The sequence below is a fragment of the Eriocheir sinensis genome, chromosome 40 (assembly GCF_024679095.1).
Source record: "Eriocheir sinensis breed Jianghai 21 chromosome 40, ASM2467909v1, whole genome shotgun sequence".
In the NCBI taxonomy this organism is placed as follows: Eukaryota; Metazoa; Arthropoda; class Malacostraca; order Decapoda; family Varunidae; genus Eriocheir; species Eriocheir sinensis.
The window spans coordinates 15,568,727-15,592,352 of record NC_066548.1 but is presented as its reverse complement, the minus strand read 5'-3'; the positions used below and the strand labels follow the sequence as shown (position 1 = coordinate 15,592,352).

Genomic DNA, 23,626 nt, shown 5'->3' with positions numbered 1-23,626 from the left:
GCAGCCACGAACCAGCTGGACACCCTAGAGCACCGTCGCCGCTTCACGGCCCTGGCGGTGCTACACAAGGCACAAGTGGGCCTAGTGCCCCACCTGACGGACCTGAGGGCTACCTGGAGGAGGTCTGAGCGCAGCATGAGAACGCTGCTGAGCAACGCCTCCCTCCTGGAAGTGCCAATGGCCCGCTCCAGCACCCACCAACGTGCCTTCTCCATCGCAGCGGTGGTGTGGTGGAACAACCTCACTGCTGATGTGGACGTGACACAACTGTCCACTCAGCAGATGAAGGTTGCGTCCCACAGGTGGCTACTCCTACACCCACCGTAAACATGTATATAATTGTAACCTCGGCAGAAGCTTTTAAATAGCTCCCCAACGGTTGGGGGAACAAGAGCATAGAAAAATAATATTGCCATGTACTAATGTACTGAACATGTTTAAATAAAAGAGAGAGAGAGAGAGAGAGAGAGAGAGAGAGAGAGAGAGAGAGAGAGAGAGAGAGAGAGAGAGAGAGAGAGAGAGAGAGAGAGAGAGAGAGAGAGAGAGAGAGAGAGAGAGAGAGAGAGAGAGAGAGATTTACATAGAAAATCAGACCACACAGACACCATGGTCCAGACTTGGTGGTCTGTCCTTAAACCTAAGTGATTTTACATTAATCAGAAGACTCCAAAACGTTGCATTTCTACTCTAGTTGATATTAAGTTGAAGGAAGTGACGGTCGAGCTTATTTTTGAAGGAGTCAATCGTGTTACACTGGACCACTGATGGTGGAAGCTTATTCCATTCTCGCACTACAACGTTGGTGAAGAAAAATTTGGTGCAGTCTGAATTTACTTGTCTACATCTGAGTTTTACGCCATTGTTCCTCGTGCGCAAAGTGTCATCGATCATAAACAATGTTGATCTGTCTACATTCGTGAAACCATTAAGTATTTTAAAACATTCGATCAGTTTTCCTCGGAGGCGACGCTTCTCAGAGAGAACATGTTAAGGGTAGAAAGCCTTTCTTCGTAGGATTAGTTTCGCAAGGAAGGGAAAAATTTCGTTGAACTACGCTAAACACCAACTAATTTATAAATATCATTTGCATGGTCTGGAGACCAAAACTGTACCGCATATTCCAAGTGGGGTCTGACTAAACTGTTGTAGAGAGTATTACATCTTTATTCTTGAATAAAAGTTTCTTTTAATGAAGCCCAACATTCTGTTCGCTTTATTTGCTGCATCGATGCATTGCTGTGAGAATTTGAGGTTTGACGATTTTGACCCCAAGTCCTTGACGCATTGAACGCTTTTGAGTTTAACGCCGCGCATTTCGTAATCAAACTTCTTATTCCTCGTTCCAACTTGAAGGACCTGGCACTTGTCTACGTTAAAGGGCATCTCCCATCTATCCGACCAAGCTAAAATTTTGTGCAAATCCTCTTGGAGGCTTTGCCTGTCTTCGTCAGTGAGAACCGAGTTACCAATCTTTGTGTCGTCTGCAAATTTACTAATGCGGTTACTGAGTACAACATCCACGTCGTTGATGTAAATAATGAAGAGCACTGGGCCAAGAACCGAGCCCTGAGGGACGCCACTAGTGACCGGCGCCCACTCTGAGTTAAATCCGTCAATCACTACTCTTTGTTGTCTGTTGCTCAACCAATTCGCGATCCATTGGTTTACCTGACCGTCAATACCTATTTGCTTTAATTTGTAAAGTAATTTATGATGCGGGACTTTATCAAACGCTTTCTGGAAATCAAGATAGACTACGTCCAGTGATTTGGTTACGTCATAAACAGTGAAGAGGTCGTTATAAAAGGTTAATAGATTTGATAGGCAGGATCTTTTGTTTCGGAAGCCATGTTGTGAGTCCCCAATTAATGAGTGGCTTTCAAGGTAACTCACAATTTTGTCTCTAATTATGCCCTCAAGTAGCTTACCTACAACCGAAGTTAGACTAATGGGCCTGTAATTACTTGGTACTAGCCATGTTGTGAGTCCCCAATTAATGAGTGGCTTTCGAGGTAACGCACCATTTTGTCTCTAATTATGCTCTCAAGTAGCTTACCTACAATTGAAGATAGACTAATGGGTCGGTAGTTACCTGGTATTTTTTTGTCTCCTTTCTTAAAAATCGGTGTCACGTTAGCCTTTTTCCAATCTGAAGGGACGATGCCTTGTCGCAAGGACATATTGAATATGGTTGTGAGGGAGAAGAGTATTTCGCTCTTTGTTTCTTTCAGCAGAGTTGGATATACTTTATCAGGTCCAGGACTTTTATTTGTTTTAAGTGATTTGAGGGCTTTAAGGACTTCATCGGGTTTTATTTCAAAGTTAGACAATGCATGCTCGGGATTTACATTAGTACTGGTGTTGGTGGTGGTGGTGGGAGGACTGTTATTATTAAACACCGAGGAAAAGTAATTATTTAATAGGTTTGCAACGTGTTGGCTGTCAGTCACTAGTGCACCGTCGCTGTTTGTTAAAGGTCCAATTCCACTTCTGATCGCCTTTCTGTTGTTTATGTAACTGAAGAAGGATTTCGGATTATTTTTACAGTTGGCTGCAATATTTTCTTCATATCTACGCTTTGCCTGATGCACTAATCTTTTACCGTCGCCTTGCATCATTGTAAAGTCTAATGTTTCAGTCGGGCGGTTTTGGTCTTTCTTTAACCTGTAAGACAATTTTCTCTCCTTGACTGAGTGTTTAATTTCGCTATTAAACCAAGGTGGACTTTTATTAGTGTTAATTCGCTTCTCGCACAAGGGGACAAATGTGTCCTGCTGAGTGAGTAAGTGATTTTTAAAGTTTAGCCAGGCGTCCTCTACATTGCCGTCATCTGATAGTTGCATATCAGTTTTCGTCGGATTTCTACGAAGTTGGCTCTTTTGAAATTGGGCACCTTAACTTTATTTTCAGTCACCGATGTTTGAGCTCTAATGTCAACGCGCACTAGTTTATGATCGCAGGAACCGAGGTGTTCTCCTACCGTGACATTACTGACTAGGTTATCTTGGGTCGCTATAGATTATCTTGGGTCGCTATAAGAGAGAGAGAGAGAGAGAGAGAGAGAGAGAGAGAAAATTTGTGGTCATGGGCATAAGATGGATAAGGAGGGAACACACACACACACACACACACACACACACACACACACATACTGTCGGGACGCTGGGATGAAAATAACTCTGCCGATTTGCTCCGCCTATTGATAAGAAATTCGACGCATTTACCTATTTTTGTGGGGTCAAGGCTTGGGGATAGGACAATAGGGTAGGTCCTGTCTCCCAAAAGGATAAGTGAACACAAAGAAATAGAAGAAAAGTTGCCGATGTAAGTGTAAACACTGCCGTAGCCGGACCCGCCCAGGCAAGATGATGTCGAGAGGAGAGGACCAAGAGGACATTGTGTACGAGGCTAACTATGGTTCTGCTGGCTTTTCACCGACCTAAATGCCAGCCCGGGAATGAGGACAGCCATCAGACAACTGGAGAAAAAAATATGACTCGAAGGAGGAGGTAAGGAGTCTGAGGGAGGAATTTTTTATTTTATTTTTGCAGCTAAAGAAACAGCTCAAGGGCAACAAAAAAGGTGTAAAAAAAAAAAAAAAATGCTAATCACTGTTCCTACAGAGACAAAAGTAATGAGCGGCCAAAAGTGAGGTCAATTTTGGGAGGAGAGGTGTCTTGATACACTCCTCTTGAAAGAATTCAAGCCAAGGGCAGGAGGAAATATAGACGGAGGAAGGCTGTTCCAGAGTTTACCAGTGTAAGGGATGAAAGAATGAAGATGCTGGTTAACTCTTGCATAAGGGGTTTAGACAGTATAGGGATGAGCATGAGTAGAAAGTCGGGTACAGCGGGGCCGCGGGAGGAGGGGAGGCACGCAGTTAGATAGTTCAGAAGAGCAGTCAGCATGAAAATAGCGATAGAAGATAGAAAGACTGGCAACATGGCAATGGACTTTAAGAGGTAGAAGACTTTCAGTATGAGGAGGAGAGCTGATGAGACAAAGTCTTAGACTCCACTCTGTCCAGGAGAGCTGTGTGAGTGGAGCCCCTACACACATGAGATGCATACTCCATACGAGAGCAGACAAGGTCCCTGTAAATGGATAGCAACTGTGCGGGGGAGAAGAACTGGCGGAGAAGGTACAGAACGCCCAGCTTCGAGGAAGCTGATTTAGTAAGAGAAGAGATAAGAAGTTTCCAGTTGAGATTTTGAGTTAAGGATAGACCGAGGATGTTTAGTGTTGAAGAATGTGATAGCTGAGTGTTGTCAAAGAATAGGGGATAGTTGTTTAGAAGACTGTGTCAAGTGGATAGGTGGAAAGAAGTTGGAAAGTTTTGTTGAGTCGGAGCAACATCTGTGGTCATATGCCGGGTGGATAGGTGGAGGAACTGTGTTTTTGAGGCATTGAAGGACACCAGGTTCAAAGGATTTGAGAAAATTTGTTGACATCGTAGGTGATCTGAAGAAGGAACTAGTTGCCGGAGGGGAAGGAGTCAGACAACTTAGGGAGGAAAAAAAAAAAAACTGAAAAAGGGAAGTGCCAGTGATGATAACACTGAAGACAAGATAAAGGCAAGGTATTGTTCTAAATTCTCACCCGTCTCACAGCCATGAACACCTTGGTGCTCTTTGAAGGATTTAGTGTCCATAGAACACATTGCTGTATTGCTTTGCCGTCGCAAACCACTCGTTCTCGATATTTTTTTTTCGTAAATATTTACGTCAGTTGCGACTGCCATGGTAGTGTTTTGAGAGGGAAGGAAGGGAGGGAGCAGGGACTGCCAAATTTTGCTTTTCCGTCGCAAATAGAAGGGGGGGTTCGAGGGGAGTGAGGCCCCCATTAGCTAGGTTATGTCAAGTTAGGTTTGGGTAGTTTAAATTTATTCGGTACGCAGCGTGGGGCGACGGAAATACACACCGCAGAATGGGACATAGCGGCGGCAGTCCAGCCGGTGTTGCGAGAAATACCTCTTCGCAGAAATAAGTTGCTCTGCTGTCCACCACGCTTGTGCGCTGGGGGAATACACAGCAGGAAAACAATAATTATCCTGGTTTTGTTCTGGTTTGTCTACTTGTGATTTTTGTGAGCAGCGAGTGAAATATAGAAACAGTAAGCAAGTTGAACCTCTGCGAGATATTTTGCGGAAGCAGTGGCAGGTGTTCAACAGGCTTTGAAGTCTCATTTTATAAGTGATTTAATGATTTGCAACAGAAACAGTTAGCAAATTACTTCATAGCACACCGAAAACTACCAGAAAAAAAATAGTTTCATCCAACAGTGTCCCACAGGTGACAATCTAAAAATTTACCAAAAACAATGGTCAAAGAGGAAATATTGAAAAGGGTAAAGGTAAATATTGTCAGTTAAGTAGATGTGGAAAATAAGATAAAGAAATTAGTTGATGTAAAAATAAATGTATAGAAATAAGAAAATGAAAAGAAGAAAGGAAGTTTTAAAGAAATCCTAGAACAAGAAAGGGATAGAAAAGTGGAGATGGAGCGTGAGGTTGTCCAGATAATGAGAAATAATGAAGACTTGGTTTGAGAATTGTCAGAAAAGAAGAAGAGTGTGATAATCATGGGTGTTAAAGAAACGAAAATCCCAGTGAGGGCAAAGAGAGAAGGATACGAAATCAACAAAGTGAAAGAACTACTGACAAGCATAAATATAAATGCCGGAAGGCCAACAGAGGAGGTGGACGAGGTGATGAGACTAGGAAAATTCATATGAGGAAGGGAAAAAATAGACCTATCAAGGTTAAGTTATGGTAAAAAATGACAGCTGAGTTTATCTTAAGTCAGAGTGGAATACTAAAAGGCATAGAACAACATAAGGAATCATATATAAGGAAAAATATGAGCATGGAGGAAAGAGTTAAGATGAGGAAAATTGTAAATGGAGCAAAGCACAGAAATTAAAAAAAAAAGTAAAAATAAGAAAAAATTTGGAGTGCAAAACGACAGAGTGATGAAGTGGTGGATCAGGAGGAGGGAAGAGGAGAACAAGTAAAAAGCAACAACAATAAGGAAGAGAAGGGAATGAAAAAGCTTAGGTTACACCAGTGTCGACGGACTTATTTAACAAAACTAGCAAAAGGAACAGAAATGGTGGGAATAGAGGAGTGTATAGACAAGACAGAAAAGGGAAGAGTCAAAACAGACTTAAAAGTGGTAAAATACGGAAATTTTAGGTGTTCTACTGAAGTTGAAATGTGGGGAAAAACTGACAGTAATGGAGACATATGTGCCCCCACACACAGCAAGCTGGACAAATGAAATTTATAACAACCTGTTAGAAGTAAAGCATTAGAGGATATTATTAGAGATAGCAAAAATGTAATTCAAATAGGAGACTTCAACTGTAAAATTGTCAAATGGGAAACGTTTGAAGTGGAAGGCAAAGAAAATACATGGGCAGCTAAAGTATTAAAACTGGCAACAGATAACCTCATGACACAGTGGGTTAAGGAAGAGACGATATTTAGAGGAGAGGATGAACGAGCAAGATTGGACTTAAATTTTGACTAAAGGAATAAACCTGTTAAGAAACTGAGGTTTTCTTATTTAATTGATGAAACTTGTTGGGATAATAATTTAATTGACCATTGGGGTAATAGCATTTAAGATGTAGCAGACAAGCACTACACTTCGGAAAATGTATATTGTGAAAATGAAATATTTCAATTTCTAATTCCAGACCTGTGTAGGATTATCTTTAAAGATGATGATGGTCATGATGCAAAACATGAGGTCAGTCTTACCCTGCCCAGCTGCTGGAAGGCCACCCTGGCAGCCAGCAGGCAGTAGTGGGGCTCATTGGGCAACAGGCGGTGCACCTCCTGCAGCACAAGAAGGGCCCGCGTGTCCTTGCGGCCACAGGCCAATGCCAGCCCAAACTGCTGCCAGACATGGCCCTCCTCATGGGAGAATTTCATGGCTCTTTCAAACACCTGATAAAAAAACAAAAACATTAGAAGCTAGGTTCTGATTTCTATTAGAAAAACAACATTACACAATGAAAGATTATACTATAATTGCATGTACTAAGTATATATTAATTCACAGTATACATGGTAAAAAAAAAATCATTTATAGGGTGAATCTGCCATGCCTGTTATCACTGATGATATTGAAGGGCCAAAGCAGTATTTTGTACCACACGCAACACTCCTGTTTACACTTTTCAAGTGTGAGTGTCTTTGCACTCAGTTCTTCATGATCACTTTTTTTTATATAAAAAATGTAATCTGCCTCAACTTTTGCAACCTACTTTACTTCAACATACACATGATATCCATCTATTACTGCCCCTCACACACATATACAGGCACGCACACACACATACTGGCATGCACACATGTACACAATGAGAACCATGAGAAATGAGAACCATGATAAAATATGAAAAATTGGATTAGAGAACGGTCACATGTGTAGTTCCACAAAGATCAGTGTTAGAGCCAATTATGTTTTTATTATACATAAATGATATGCTAGACAAAAAGAGAGTTATATGAGTATGTTTGCAGATGATGCCAGGCTGCTTAGAAAAATAAGAGATGATGATGATTGTAAAAAGCTGCAAGAAAATTTAAATGAGATACATGAATGGAGTAAAGAATGGGAAATTGAGTTTAACAAAAAGAAATGTCACAATGAAAATGGGAAAAAGTAAAAATAGACCATGTGGACTGTATAGGATGGGAGGGACAATCACCAACACAGTGCGTGAAGAAAAAAACTTAGGAATCATAATGTGAGATACACTGACACCTGAGAAGCACATAAATAAGATATTTGAAGAAACATTTAGTTTGCTGCAAAATATTAGTGTGTCATTTCACTATTTGGATGGGGACATGATGGAAAAATATAGTAACCACAATGATTAGACAAAGGTTAGAGTATGCAGCAGTTGTTTGGTCATTATATGGGAAGGATATAAGGAAACTTGAAATGATCCAAAGGATTGCAACAAGATGGTGCCATAACTATTAAACCTGTCATACAAGACTAGATTGGAGGAACTGGGGCGACCAACACTCAAAGAAAGAAGAAAAAGAGGAGACCTGATAGCGCTGTACAGGAATATAAGTGGAATGGACGTGTTGGATAGAAATGATTTGATAAAGAAAAGAGAGGAGGCATCCGAGGCAACTAAGAGGACACAGCAAGAAATTGAGAAATGGGACTTGTTTGAAAGACATAAAGAAGTAGGGTTTTCCTCACTGGAGTGTGGATACATGGAATGGACTAAGCAATGACATTGTTGAAGTGGGCAGTGTCCATAAAATGAAGGAAAAGTTGGACAAATATAGATTGGGAGACAGGACTATCTGAGCTTAACCCCTTCAATACGATGACCCCGACGTCGGCGTCACCATATGGAAAGGGTTAATCCTCTTCTAAACCTCTTAATCCTCTTCTAAACCTTTTAAGAGGAAATGGAAGAGGATTAAGAGGTTTAGAAGAGGATTAATTTTCTTTCATTTCCTCTTAACCCTTTCTATACTGTGACGCCGATGTCTGCGTCACCATATGGAAAGGGTTAAGCTCAGGCCCTGTATACTACAAATAAGTAACTACAAATAGGTAAATACATGCACACATGCACGTAAGCGTGCATGCACACACACACACACACACACACACACACACTAGAAACTAGAAACTAGAAAGAATACAAAGGATGGCAACATAAATGGTTCCAGAGCTGGAGGGATTAACATATGAGGAAAGACTAAAGGAAATGGACTTACTAACACTAGAACAAAGAAGAGAAAGGGGAGACCTAATACAAATCTATAAATTATTGAGCAAAATGGAAGAAGTAGATAACGAGGGGTTACTATTAAAAGAAGGAATTACCCAGGAACACAAGAGGACATGGTAAAAAACTGAGGAAGGGAAGATGCTTGAGAGACATAAAGAAATATAGCTTCCCACAAAGAAATATAGAGGTTTGGAACAGACTAAGTGAGGATGTAGTATCGGCGAGGAGTGTGCAAAGCTTTAAAGAAAAGTTGGATAAATGCAGATACGGAGACAGGACCACACGAGCGTAAAGCCCAGGCCCTGTAAAACTACAACTAGGTAAATACACCTCTCCGTGGTGCAACTGGTTAGAGCGCCGCGCTGCAAGGCTTCACAGCCAAACAGGCGGCGGTTCGAGCCCCGCTCAGGCCGGATTCTTTCCATTGACTAGGAGTGGTTACTGTCCCCCCTCGAGCAAGGGGGATGGGGTGTGTGGTGTGTGAGGTCCTGGCAGTACCCAGAGGTCGACGTGTTAATGAACATGCACTTGCTCGTGTCGGGAGGGTACCTACTGGCGAAAGCGAGTCCAACTCGTGATCAGGCTGTGGTGAATTACACACACACACACACACACACACACACACACACACACACACACACACTGCTCCATAGCTCAGTGGTTAAAGCTCTGCGCTGCCAGGCTTCACGGCCTGACAGGCGAAGGTTCAAGCACTGCTCAGGCCAGGATTTATCCACTGACAAGGAGTGGTTACTGTCCCCCCTTGAGGAAGGGGGATGGGGTGTGGTGTGTGGAGGTCCTGGTAGTACCCAGAGATCGACTATGATGACTTTGCTGTTGTCGGGAGGGTATTCGATGGCGATTGCAGGTCCAACTCATGATCATACCATGGTGAGTTACACACACACACACACACACACACACATGGCCCGGTAGCTCAGGGACACGACCTGGTAGCTCAGGGGTAGAGCGTCTGGCTCACAACCAGAAGGACCGGGGTTCGATTCCGCGGCCGGGTGAAGATAAGTTGGGTTTATCTTCTTTCACGTGTAGCCCCTGTTCACCTAGCAGTGAGTAGGTACACAATGTCAGGCAAGGAGTTGTGACCTTGTTGTCGCGGTGTGTTGTGTGAGTGGTCTCAGCCCTACCCAAAGATCGGCACTACGAGCTCTGTGCTCTTCCGTAGGGGAACAGCTGGCTGTCTCGAGAGAGACCTGCAGCAGACCAAAAGGTGAATTACACACACACACACACACACACACACACGGAGCCCCCGAAGGATTTTACCTTCTTTTCACTTTTTAACTTTTTAACGTTTTGCCTATTTTACTTAGCAAGTGTGACATACGGTGGAGGGGCATTGCTGGCGCTGTTCCTGATTGGAGGTTGGGAGGAAGGGTGCGGAAAGCTGGAGGGGAAAGTGTTAGTGGATTGAGAAAGGGAACATGGAGAACCGTACCGATAACGAGATTGGTCTGTTTACGCCGCCATCACTTAAACAAGAACAAGTGGCCGAATTCTCTGGATTCGAGGAAAAGAACAGTGAGCTGCAAAATAGATTATTGCAGAGAAGAGTGAAAGGGTTGGAGAGTGATTTTGAAGTGGTGATGAAGATGGTGAGTGAGTTGAGAAGGGAGAGAGAGGAGGACAAGAGAAAGATAAGTGATTTAGTAGCAAAAGTGGGGGAGCTTAAGATTCAGCTGATAAAATGCTCTGAGGGGATAAAGAAAAGCATGGATTCGGTGGAAAAGTTGAATACGGAGTGGAATAAGTGGAAGGAGAAGCGAAAGGATTAAAAAGTGGAAGTGGAGCAAAGAGTTAAGAATTTGGAACAGAAAGTCGATGGTGGTGGAGAGATGATGCAAAGTGGGAGTGTGCAGAGCTTTAAGGAGATTGTGGAGGAGCAGTTGGAGGAGAGGATGGCTGAGAAGGTGGTGAAGGTAATCAAAGAAAATGAAGCACTGTTAAAAGGCACGGTTGACAAAAAGAAGAGTGTCATTGTGTTCGGTGTCAAGGAGGAGAAGACCCCAAGCAAACCTGCGAGGGAAAACAACTTGAGAGATGTAGTGAAGAAGGTCGTGCAGAGGGTACAAGAAGAGGGAAGAGATCTGGTGAAAGAAATAGATGACTGTCATAGGATTGGAAAATACAATGGCAAAAGAAATAGACCAAGTAGGATACGATTTAAGGCACAGAGCGAAGCAGAAGAGGCCCTGGCAGGAGCTTGGAAGCTAGCAGGGGAAGATGACACCAAAATGATGTGGCTGAGGAAAGATCTGAATGAACAAGAGAGATAAGTAGAATGAACTTTGATGTGAGGTTTGTGATTTAAATGAGAAGAGATCGGAAGAAGAGATGGAGGAGTTATTTAGGAGAGAAATGGATATGAAAGTGAGGAAGTGGTTCATGGTGATGAGAGGATGGAGAGAAAGAATCTAACAGAAAAGGAGGAAGGATGGAAAGTGTCATATACGAATATCAATGGAATAGTTTCATCATGGATAGAGTTTAACGACTATTTGAGAGACAAAGAACCTGAAGATAGAAAAGTTACAGGAAAAAGAAATAAAAGATGAGTATAACTGTGAAATGGCAGAGGCCTTAAGTGAAAAATGGGAAAGTGTAAAAGATAATACAAATATTGAAAAAGTTTTTGGAACATTTAAAGAAATAATGGTAACTACAACAAAAAAGAGTGTTAGGGATGAAAGTGGTGAGATGGAAAAAGAAAAGGAAGTTCATGGTGGACAGAAGAGATAAGGAGGATAGTAAAAGAGAAAAGGGAACTTTTTAAGAAAACTCAAGAAAGAAATGTGGCTGAACAAGTAAAAAGGGAAAGGAAAAAGAAATATAGAGAATGCAAAATGAAATTAAAACAAGCAATAAAAGAAAGTATGAAGAGAGTTGATGATGATGATGAAGAACCTGATATTGTGGGGCTGACGGGAACTAAATTGTGTGACCCAATTGAGGTGGTGGGGATTGGAGAAGGCACATACAACATATGGAGGAGATACAGAAAGAGAAAACGGGGAGGAGGTGTGATGTTGATGGCAAAGAAAGGCATTAGGGTGGAGGAGGTGATTGAGGGTGAAGGCTTGGCAGAGGTACTGAAAGTGAAAATTGTGGGTGCTGAAGGAAGAAGGAGGCAGTATGTTGTAGGATATGTGCCACCAAGAACCAATGCATGGAAGGTCCGAGAATATGAACAAATTATGCAAGACACCGTGAGTTGCCTGGATGGAATGTTGAGAGAGTGTGAGAGAATAATTATAATGGGTGATTTCAATTGCAAGGAGGTAGAATGGGAGGATTGGCAGACACAGGGAACAGAAGTCGTGGGAAGGAAGACTCCTGCAACTGGCAATGGAACATGTGCTGACTCAGTGGATTAAGGAACATACCAGATTCGGGAAAGACGGTGAGGCATCAAGACTAGACCTGGTATTTAGCAAGGAGCCGGAAATAATAGAAAATCTTAAACTTGATTGTCCAGTAGCAAAGAGTGACCATGCGGTTGTGGAATTTGAATAACAGAAAAGAGAACGATTGACCGAAATGAGGATCACAAAATTGGGAGAAGCAACTACTGTAAGGCAGACTTTGTTAGCATGAGAACCTTTTTTGAAAATGCAAACTGGAGTGGGCTGTACAAAGCCAAGAGTACACAGGATAAGTGGGAGGAGTTTTTAAAGCAATACAAGGAGGTCGAAAATGGATATGTCCCCAAGGTAACCAAAAGGGATGTTGGTAAAAAGGAGTGGTTTGACAAAAGATGAGAGGCAGCTAGAAAGAGAAAGGAGGAAGCTTGGAAGGGATGGAGGAGATGAAGAAGAATCAACTCGTGGAACAATTTCAAACAAGCAAGGAATGAATATACAAAGATTAGAAGAGAAGAAAAACGGAAATATGAAAAAGATATAATCGACAAGTGCAAAGACCAACCCAAACTATTCTATAGACATGTGAACAGCAAATTAAAGAATAGAGAAACAATCAATAAACTGAAAATGGATGGAACTACATATGAGGACCCAGCAGAGATGGCAGAAGTGATGAATAACAGCTTCCATAGAGTTTTCACAAAAGAAGACGAATTTGGAATTGGAATTTAGAGGAGGATTGAGAGGTTTAGAAGAGGATTAATCCTCTTCCATTTCCTCTTGACCTTTTCCATACTGTGACGCCGACGTCTGCGTCAAGGATGGAAAGAGTTAATAACAGGCATAAAGGAGTCGGAGGGGGAAGGAGTAGGAGGAATATGCCCAGAATTGTCCAGAGTGGAGTTGTTACAGAAAGTTTGAGTGGAGAGTTCAGCCTTAGAGATAGAAGAGACGGCGATGCTGCCATCAGGGTTAAGGAGAGGAGGGAAAGAAGAAGTAGTGAATTTGGAGGAAATATTTTTGGCTATGTGCCAGAAGTCTCTGGAAGAATTAGAGAAAGCAAGGTTTGACATTTGCTATGAATGAAAGAGCTTTTGGCAAGTCAAAAAAATAGATTTGGCACGATTCCAGGTGGAAATGTAAAGATCATGGTTTGCGGGAGTTCGAAGGCTCTGGTACCTTTTGTGAGCTGCCTCTCTATCTTTGACAGCACGAGAACAAGCGTGATTAAACCAAGGCTTTTTAGCATGAGGAGTAGAGAAAGTACGTGGAATGTATGCCTCCATTCCAGAGACAATCACCTCTGTGATGCGTTGGGCTGGAAGCAGTAATCATTCCAAGGGAAACTGGAAAAGTACATCTTCAGGTCATCCCACTGAGCTGAAGCAAAATGCCAAAAGCATCGCCTCTTCGGTGGGTCCAGAGGATGTACAAGAGTGATAGGACAGGATACTGAAATAAGGTTGTGATTGGAGGAGCCCAATGGAGAGAACAGTTTGACAGAGTAAGTAGAAGGGTTAGAGGTAAGGAAGAGGTCTAGTATGTTGGGCCTGTCTCCAAGACGGTCAGGAATACATGTAGGGTGCTGAACCAACTGCTCTAGATCATTGAGGAGAGCAAAGTTGTAGGCTTGTTCACCAGGCTGGTCAGTGAAAGAGGATGACAGCCAAAGCTGGTGGTGAACATTGAAATCTTCAAAGATGGAGATTTCAGCGAAGGGAGAGTGGGTCAAGATGTGCTCCACTTTAGAGTTCAAATAGTCAAAAAATTTTACATAGTTAGTAGAGTTAGGTGAGAGATAAAACAGCAGATGTATTTAGTAATAGAATGACAATGAAGTCTTAGCCAGATGGTGGAAAATTCTGAAGAGTCAAGGTCGTGGGCACGAGAGTAAGTGATGTTGTTGCGCACAAAAGAGCAACATCCAGCTTTGGATTGACATTTAGGATAGATAGTAGGAGGGAACAGAGTAGAGATTGCTGTTAGTAGCCTCACAAAACCTGTGTTTCAGTGAGGAAGAGAAGGTGAGATTTAGAGGAGAGATGGTGTTCCACAGAATGAAAATTAGAACGAAGACCATGAATGTTGCAGAAATTGAAAAGAAAGAGGTTCGAGGAGTTATCAAGACACCTCTCGGGTCGGCAGCCAGAAGGGGAGTCCTCCCTGGGGGATTTGTTGTCCCCCCCCATAAGCAGGGACTCTGAGGCAATGGTATGGTGTGCCATTTTGAATTTCAAATTTTGGGAAAAGGTGTGTATGTTGTGTGGTGTTGTGTTGTGTGGTGTGGAAAGAGAGAGGATCTGTTTTAGAGAGCATGCTGAACTACTCTCTAGTGTTGATGAGACAATAGGACAACGGATAGTGAGGACATGGAAAGGGTCTTTGGAGGGCTTCAGCACCCTCCTCGCTTCCCATATATACATCAACGAGAGTGGCTTACGCCCATTTCGATAGGTGTCTTCCTACCTACTCCACTCAGATTCTAAGATTCTACGATTCTAGGACTCTAGGATTGTTAATGGCCAACTGAAAGAAAGGAAAGGAATCAGTAAGCTAAAAGTAAGTAGAAAGGTCTACAAAGATGAGACAATGCAGGCTGAAATTATGAACAAATGCTTCCAGTCAGTCTTTGTTGAAGAAAGACATTTGGTAGAGAGGGAAGATGTGATAAAAAATGCTATGCAGAAATTCATGCAAGTGGATGTGCAGACAGTGAATACAGTGCTGGATGACATGAATGGATAAATTGTATATCCATAGACACAGAGAAAGCCTTTGAGAGTACCCAATAAACAACTGGTGTGGTAGTTGGAAGATATAAGAGGGCTAAAGGAAAGTCTCCTGACGTGAATGAGACTTTCCCAGAGATCAACAGATGAGGACAGTAATAAAAGACAAGATTTCCGGGCAAAGGGATGTAACAAGTGGAGAACAAGCAAGGCTCAGTGCTTGAGCCCATAATGTATCTGATATACACAAGCTACATGGAGGATAGAATGACAAGTTATAAGACCCTGTTATTAGATAATGATAAGTTCATAAGAAAATTAAGACCTCAGCCCTTTTGCTCTATGTACTAAACAAATCTGCAATATCCTGTTCCCAAAACTAAGTTATTTCTATTGATATACTGACCTCAATAAGGATACTATATTGCTTTCTCCTGGCCAGAGATATGCACAGAAGGTCATAAACAGCAGTAGCATTGTCAAAGGCATGAACTCTGGCATTCTTAAACTCTGGGGACTGACTGAGGACTGCTTCTCTCACTGCCATGGCCTCACTGCAAGGCAACAAAGATATTAAATGTAGAGTACAGTCTGAAGACAGAATTATAAATATCTATATCTATATCTATATCTATATATATCTATATATATATCTCTCTCTCTCTCTCTATATATATATATATATATATATATATATATATATATATATATATACATATATATATATAGTAAACCCTCGATATAATGGATCCGCTTATAACGGATTTCAGATATAATGGACAAAGTCAGAAGGTCAAAAATCCACGGGGACCGACCGAGAATAGTTTTTGAACGAACTGCTCCTGGTAACTACAACAGCGTCTGGTAGCCACCTCACACTCCTCCCTTTATCTGCTCTCCCATCCTTCGGTTACTGTAGTCTTTTTTAGCCCACCTGATGAAATATTTTCCCCCTTGTGGTTCCTATTCAAATGAAAAATGTGTTTTTACCACAAGAAAATCTTATGCATCAATCCAGGACGTAAATGTAATGGAAAATAGCAGCGTTTGTGAGTGTCGGTACTGACACAGTTTATGGGGGTTGAGGGGGGCCAAGCCCCCCCCATTAGGAAGGTTAGGTTAAGTTATGTTTGGTTAGTTTAAATTTATTCGGCACGTGCTTTGGGGTGGCGAAAATAAGCAGGGCAGGACGGGACATGGTGTTGGTGGAGGGGACATGGCATCGGTGGGGGGGACATGGCATCGGTGTGGGGGACATGGCATCGGTGGGGGTGGTTTACTACGCCAGCTGGTGTCACGAGAAATACCTCCTCACAGAAATAAGTCGCTCTGCTGTCCACCAGGGAATACACAGCAGGAAAAAAACATTAGTTTGCCTGATTTTGTTCTTGTTAGTCCACTAGTGATCTTTGTGACCGATGAGTGAATTATAGAAACAGTAAGGCAGTTGAACCTCTGTCTGTGAGCTATTTTGCAGCTACGGCAGCAGGCAGCGGCGGTTGTACAACAGACATCATAAAGTTGATCATTTAATGATTTTTGACAAAAACTGTTAGCAAATTATTTCAAAGCACACCAAAAACTACCAAAAACAAACAGTTTTGTCTGCCAGTGCGAGACTGGTGCACTTGTAAAGTTTCATCCATACCTGTAACAATACGCCCCCCCTCCCGCAGGGCCCCGCTACCAACCTGGCAGGCTCAGTGCCAGTGCCTCGCAGTCCGTCGCCAAGTGTGCTGTGCGGCTATACAGACAACGTGCAGACAACATACACACTAATAAAAACTTTATACTGACGTTTATTAGGTTCAACCGTATTATTACACATTTTTTAATTTACGCCGCTTACAACAGACTTTTGGCATTAACGGACTAAGTTCACCCTCAATTAGTCCGTCATATCGAGGGTTTACTGTGTGTGTGTATATATATATATATATATATATATATATATATATATATATATATATATATATATATATATATATATATATATATATATATATATATATATATATATATATATATATATATATATATATATATATATATATATATATATATATATATATATATATATATATATATATATATATATATATATATATATATATATATATATATATATATATATATATATATATCAAACTTATTTTCATACTAATTAGTGAACTAAGATCATCATACATATTGGCCAATAAAAAATTCAAACAATCTTGGACCTTATGAGTAAAAGCAAAATGATCTCTTCATTGATGTTCTTGGGCACGAAGAGGTTTGTTCCACTGTAGTTGAGGGGCTTCCATGGGCTTTCCCCTGACTTGAGACTGGAAGTGCTTCTGCTTTTTTCCTCTGAAGAAAATAAAGGAAATAAATTAATAAACATGCACAAAAGGATGACCAATGTTTCTTACTCCATTGTAATAACTACCAAATTTTACTAAAGATAATAAATTTCTCACCACATAGCTGCATGCATAGAATGACATGTCTTTAACCATGAGAAACTGAGTTGAGTCAGAACCTGATCATAAATATGATAATATTTGTTTCACAATAACTTTTACATATACTAAAAAATTCACTGATGTTCATATTCAGAAAAAAAAATGTTCTGTGATTCTTTACAGTAAAGGAAGCAGCTCAAGGGCAAAACAAATGAAAACAAAAAAGTCCACTAAGCACTGCTCCTATGAAGAAGTAGAATGGCCAAACGAGAGGTCAATTTTGGGTGGGGAGGTGTCTTGATACTCCCTTCTTGAAAGAGGTTTAGTCCAGGGTTGGTTTGATTTAACCTGGTAGCAGCGACGGGCCAAATTTGTGGCTTTACCGTGTACCAGCGATGGGCCAAATTTCTGCCATGCATAAACTGATCACATATGTGTTGATATATATTATGAAATGGTCTATGTGAGTGATGATTCTTTCTCATTATTTTGCTTAGAGATGCCTTTAGCCTAACCTAATGTAACCTAACTTAACCTAACCAACCCTAACAAACGTGACCCACGCAGCTACCGGGTTAAATCAAATGATTTAAATCAAGTGATTTAAATTGATTTAAATCAGAGTAAAAAAAATCATGATTTAAATCAAAATTAAATATACTGTATTTATAATTATTTAAGTGTTATATCAGGAGTAAACTATCTAATGAGTTAAGTTTATATATATATATATATATATATATATATATATATATATATATATATATATATATATATATATATATATATATATATATACAGTACCCTCTCAAGTTTCGCACTCGCTTCGCTCCGAACGTATAGCACTAAACTCAAGGATCGCGAAACTCGAGGTATTGAAAACACTGAAAAAGTATTTATTTGTTCTGACCCATGGAGTTTTATTTATTTATTTATTTTTGTACATGTGGCCATTTCTTTTTTCTTTTACATGTGGCCAATGTCACCAGTAGACTATCCATCTGGGCCTGATGGTCGGCCCCGAGCCTGTCATGGTGCAGGCAACTGTTTATAGTGCCGCCATTATAATTGGCTCATGCTGCCCCCCGAAGCTCACTTTTTTTTCCTCCTTTACTCCTTTGTTATCTCAAAATACATACCTTGGAAAAATGAAGAAAACAGGAAGAGAAAACGGGTCGTTTTAAAGCAACAGATGAAGTCTTACGATTGGCTGAGCTCTGAAAACACGCTTGTGATTCGCTGGGAGTCCGATGACGTCATCGCCGGCGCTCACCCAATCAGCGGCCTCACTGCCTTAAGGCGGTGTCACACTGGCCATTTTCCTCTAACCGTTGTGGCTACTGGCAACGCCCGTACGCCCATCCGGGAGCGAGTTGTCGGTTGTCCGTAAGCTGGTGTCACACTGGGCCTTTTTCTTCCCACCGCGTTGGCGGCAGCTTGGGCAACCGGCAACTTTTCCGGGTGTGTGCGTCACACACATAAGGGGGAATTAGAAGGATGTAGAGGGGGAGGGGCAGAAGGGAGAGTCAGGTCATGTCATGACACACACACACACATGGATAGGGAAATGAGAAGGGTGTGGGGAGGAAGGGGCAGAAGGGAGAGTCAGGTCATGTCTTGACCTGAGTCAGGTCATATACTGACCAAAGCCCTGATCTGACTCTCCTTTCTGCCCCTCCCTCCCCACACCATTCTCATTCCCCTTCTGTATGTGTGTGTGTGTGTGTGTGTGTGTGTGTGAGACAAGTCAGGTAATGACCTGACCTGAGTCAGGTCATGTTTTGACCAAAGCCCTGATCTGACTCTCCTTTCTGCCCCATCCTCCCCATATCCTTCTCATTTCACCTTTTGAGTGTGTGTGACAGGTATGGACATGACCTGACCTGAGTCAGGTCATGTCCTGACCAAAGCCCTGACCAAACTCCTTTCTGACCCTACCTCCCCACACCCTTCTCCTTTCTCCTTGTTTTCAACCTCTCTATCTCACCTTTCATGAGAGGGGCTCATAACCAGAGTGAAGCTACACACTTCCTCTCGAGTCGGGGGCTCGCGTGGAATTGAGGCCGCGTGGAATTGAGGCCGCGCCGAGTTGAACCAAACAAGACAGGGAGGAGGCGGCGGGAAGTTCAAACGCGGTTAACGTGTTAACAACACTCTCTCTCTCTCTCTCTCTTGCCATAGCCACAATGTTTGGAGATAAACGTCCAGGGTGATACTACCTTTTAAGGTAGCGTGCGTGATGCCGATGGTAAGTAGACGTGACCCGTACATGTCAAAGCAGCGCGAAACTCGGGGTGATAATGCACGAAAGTCGGGATGGTAAGAATTTAGGACTAACCGTGAAACTCGAGGATCGCGAAACTCGGATAGCGCGAAACTCGAGAGGGTACTGTATATTAATCAGACTCCATCGTAATAAAATGAGCAACTATTCTTCAATAAATTTTTCTGTATGTTGCACCAGTAAAAAGTTTGAATTTTGGGGGAATCATGGAATTCCAGGCAAATGCGACAAGCTAGAAAGAAATGGATTTCACAGCTGGGTGCACCAGAAAATGAGCAACTTTTCTTCAATAAATTTTCCTGTACATCGCACCAGTAAAAAGTTGGAATTTGGGGGGAATCGTGGAATTCCAGCCAAACGGTCAGTCCAAATAAAAATCTGATTTCACAATTGAGTTATACGGATGCTTTCCAACAACTTTTATTCAATGAGATTCATTCCAGAATGAAAAAACTACAAAAATTTACAAAATTTACTTTTTGAGTTTCACTGAAACTTTGGCTCTCTGTAGGCAGCAAATTTCCGGGTCAAAGATTATAAACTATATTTTACAGACTCCATCATGATAAAATAAGCAACTTTTCTTCAATAAATTGTTCTGTACGTCGCACCAGTAAAAGTCTGAATTTTGGGGGAATCATGGACTTCCAGGCAAATGCGACAAGCTAGAAAGAAACGGATTTCACAGCAGGATGCACCAGAAAATTTTCTATAAAACGTCTTTTATGACTTTTTCTCAGTTTCAAAGATCATTTTTCCGCTGACTTTTGCATTCAAGGGGGATCTCCTGAGAAAAACTTTTCCGATCAAAAGGGGTTAACAATGTCCCCAAGAAAGATGGTTAAATGGGACGATGCTGCAAAGAAAACAAGAAAGGCGGATACCATGCTCGCAAAAGGAATGGGGTGCGAGCCTCGGTGGCTTGTATGCCCTCCTGGACGTAACTGCGACTCCCGTTCACCCTCCAACTCGGGCAATATCGGTTCAGCTTCACGTTGGTACTCAAGCGTAGTTCTGGTGCCTCAAGAATAGGGAATCTGTGGCTTCTAAACCTTGGTGCAAAGCCTACACCTCAGGCATACTTAGCAGTTACAGGAGTCTCCGTAACAACCGTAACATACTGATTTGTGTTTTATATTATTTATCATTGCTATTAGTTAGTAAAATTACTTTAATTCTGGATAAAATAACAGGTAAAATGATTTTTATATAAATACTTTCTTGATATGGGATGCATTTATGGGATTTACATTGATCTCAATGGGGAAATCCGTTTTGGTTTACGAGTGTTTTGGAGTGCAAGCAAGATTCTGGAACAAATTAAACTCATAAACCGAGGTATGACTATTTTTTGCACCCGGAATTATCAGGGTATCTGGAAATATATGATGTCACACAGCTAATGCCCCCTTACCCACATTCCCACCTCTACGTACTGGTCCCATTACAGTCTGAGTTAAGATTTCAAACATTAAACACTGTCATGTTCAAGGTATGTTGAATCTAATACAGGTAACTCTCGATTTATGCGAGTTTGGTTTACGCGTTTTTGAAATAACGCGGGGTCCAAAATCCAAATAAATGTTTAATTTACACGTTTTTTCACTTATACGCGGTATTTTATGGAGTGGCCACCAGATGTCTCACGCAACTGGACTCACACAGCGCCGCAGCCACACAGCTGAGCTCAGTTCTTCCCGCGCACCACTTGAACAACAATACAGTACCCACGCTGCCACGCTACTCAACAATAGGGGTGGGCGGGTACCGGTACCAGTACTGGTACCAGCTATACGGTACGGTACCGGTACCAGACTGCTCGGTACTGGTACCAATACTAGCAAGTCACTCATGGTGTCCCTCATTTCTTCCTCATATGAGTGAGGCTGAGACTGGGTGCCTGAGTGGATATCTCAGTGATATGGATATTCTCTCTCTCTCTCTCTCTCTCTCTCTCTCTCTCTCTCTCTCCACTGAATGAAGTGAATATTTATTTTTCAATAGAAACCTACCTCTTGTTTGATTTACATTATTTTTGATTTACGTGACCTCTTCAAGGACACAATACTCAGGTAAATTGAGTTACCTGTACAATCAAAGTGAACCTGACTGGAATAATAGTACTGGAATAATTGACCTCAGAAAAAAAAAATACCTTTAGCACTTAGTGCCACCTAAAATAGCCCGTACAGTGTGGGAGGCACATGAGAAAATACCCGGAGCCTAGGTGTTAAGGCTCTGCACAAGGAGGCGTATCCACTGGAACTTCAGTTCTCCTAAGTCAGGACTAAGGCACAGGTGTTTGAAGGCTTACTAGATGAAACAGTACAGTCTGTTCATGCATTAGACAAGGATATTGAGAGTTTGGAAAATTTAACAGACCTTGGTAGCTTAGTGTAAAACAACAGCAGGTCATGTCAAGAGGCTGACTGATTCCTTTGGTAATCATTGTCTTCCAAATCCTGGGTATTGTTGAAGTGACTGTGCCTTTGGTAATAAATGCTGCAAAATCATGGAGTATTGCTAGAATGACTATGTCAAGTTGTCTATTCCTTTATAGAGACTTGTTCAAGGCCTCTTATCTACACATTCTGTGAATGCCAACTAGCACTATATGGGCATGTGGCATACTTCCCCTAAGTTGACTCTGCCCAAAGGGTTGTCTGAAAGAGACAACCCTTAGTGGGGGATGCCAAGGGGGTCAAGGGGGATTCTGATGGGAGATACTTGGTAGGGAAAAGGTGCCTAGATAGAACCTTGCTCAGAGGAACCACTTAGGGTGGCATGGGTGGTCAGGACAATGCGACCCTAGCTTATGTCAGCCTTGAGTGATTGACCGATGAGCAGTAATTGTACAGATAAGCTTGTCGCTGGTCTTGAGATTGGCTGGCATGCTGCTGTGTGATACTTTTGCCTCTATAACCCATGCTTGTAAGGGTTGACTTGTTGTTGTGTGATATTTTTGCCTCAGTAATCTGTGAATGTAAGGGTTGGTTCCCCTACATTTTGTGTTATTGGCTAGCCTGCTCTTGTGTGATATTTTTGCCTCTATAACCCATGGTAGTAAGAGTTGACTTTCCTTTGTCACCCACTTACTCTCAAAGAGCTTAACGCCTTCACTCCGGCGACGCCGACGTTGGCGTCCGACGGCATCACCGTATGGAAAGGGTTAGTCCTCTTCTGAACCTCTTAATCCTCTTCAATATCCTCTTAATCCTCTTCTAAACCTCTTAAGAGGAAATGGAAGAGGATTAAGAGGAATTTAAAGGAGGATTGAGAGGTTTAGAAGAGGATTAATCCTCTTCCATTTCCTCTTGACCCTTTCCATACTGTGACGCCGACGTCTGCGTCACAGATGGCAAGGGTTAATGATCATCACACCAAGAATCTCATTAACACTTTCTGGGGGAGTTTCATACAGTAAAAGTCAGATAATACAATACAGTAAAACCTCACCATTTGCGCCCTCGCCATTTGCGCCCTTGCCATTTGCGTGGCCTTAATTTGCGCCCATCATCCCACCATTTGCGCAGGTGGTCTTGCCATTTGCACACCTCGTCACTATGGCAACGGCGTCTCACTTGCAACAAAATGGCGTCCGCTGATCTTCTGAGGACGTCTACTAGCTGTTTTAGCTGCAAAATGGCGTCCGCTGATCTTCTGAGGACGTTTACTAGCTGTTTTAGCTGCAAAATGGCATCCGCTGATCTTTTGAGGACGTTTACTAGCTGTTTTAGCTGCAAAATGGTGTCCGCTGATCTTCTGAGGACGTTTACTAGCTGTTTTAGCTGCAAAATGGCGTCCGCTGATCTTTTGAGGACGTTTACTAGCTGTTTTAGCTGCAAAATGGCGTCCGCTGATCTTTTGAGGACGTTTACTAGCTGTTTTAGCTGCAAAATGGCGTCCGCTGATCTTTTGAGGACGTTTACTAGCTGTTTTAGCTGCAAAATGGCATCCGCTGATCTTTTAAGGACGTTTACTAGCTGTTTTAGCTGCAAAATGGCGTCC

At 42.0% G+C, this 23,626-nt stretch overlaps 1 protein-coding gene across 5 annotated transcripts in view; it reads right to left on the bottom strand.

The window, feature by feature from the left end:
- Positions 1-23,626, bottom strand: part of LOC127009404 (tetratricopeptide repeat protein 7B-like) — a 208,800-nt gene that overhangs the window by 116,433 nt on the left and 68,741 nt on the right. For all 5 annotated transcript variants that reach the window (XM_050882481.1, XM_050882482.1, XM_050882484.1 and 2 more), the window contains 3 exons: positions 17,110-17,239; positions 15,294-15,441; positions 6,764-6,952 (listed from right to left, as the gene is read on the bottom strand). In XM_050882481.1, the coding sequence (XP_050738438.1) occupies positions 6,764-6,952; positions 15,294-15,441; positions 17,110-17,239 (467 nt within the window). The remainder of the gene's footprint in view (positions 1-6,763; positions 6,953-15,293; positions 15,442-17,109; positions 17,240-23,626) is intronic.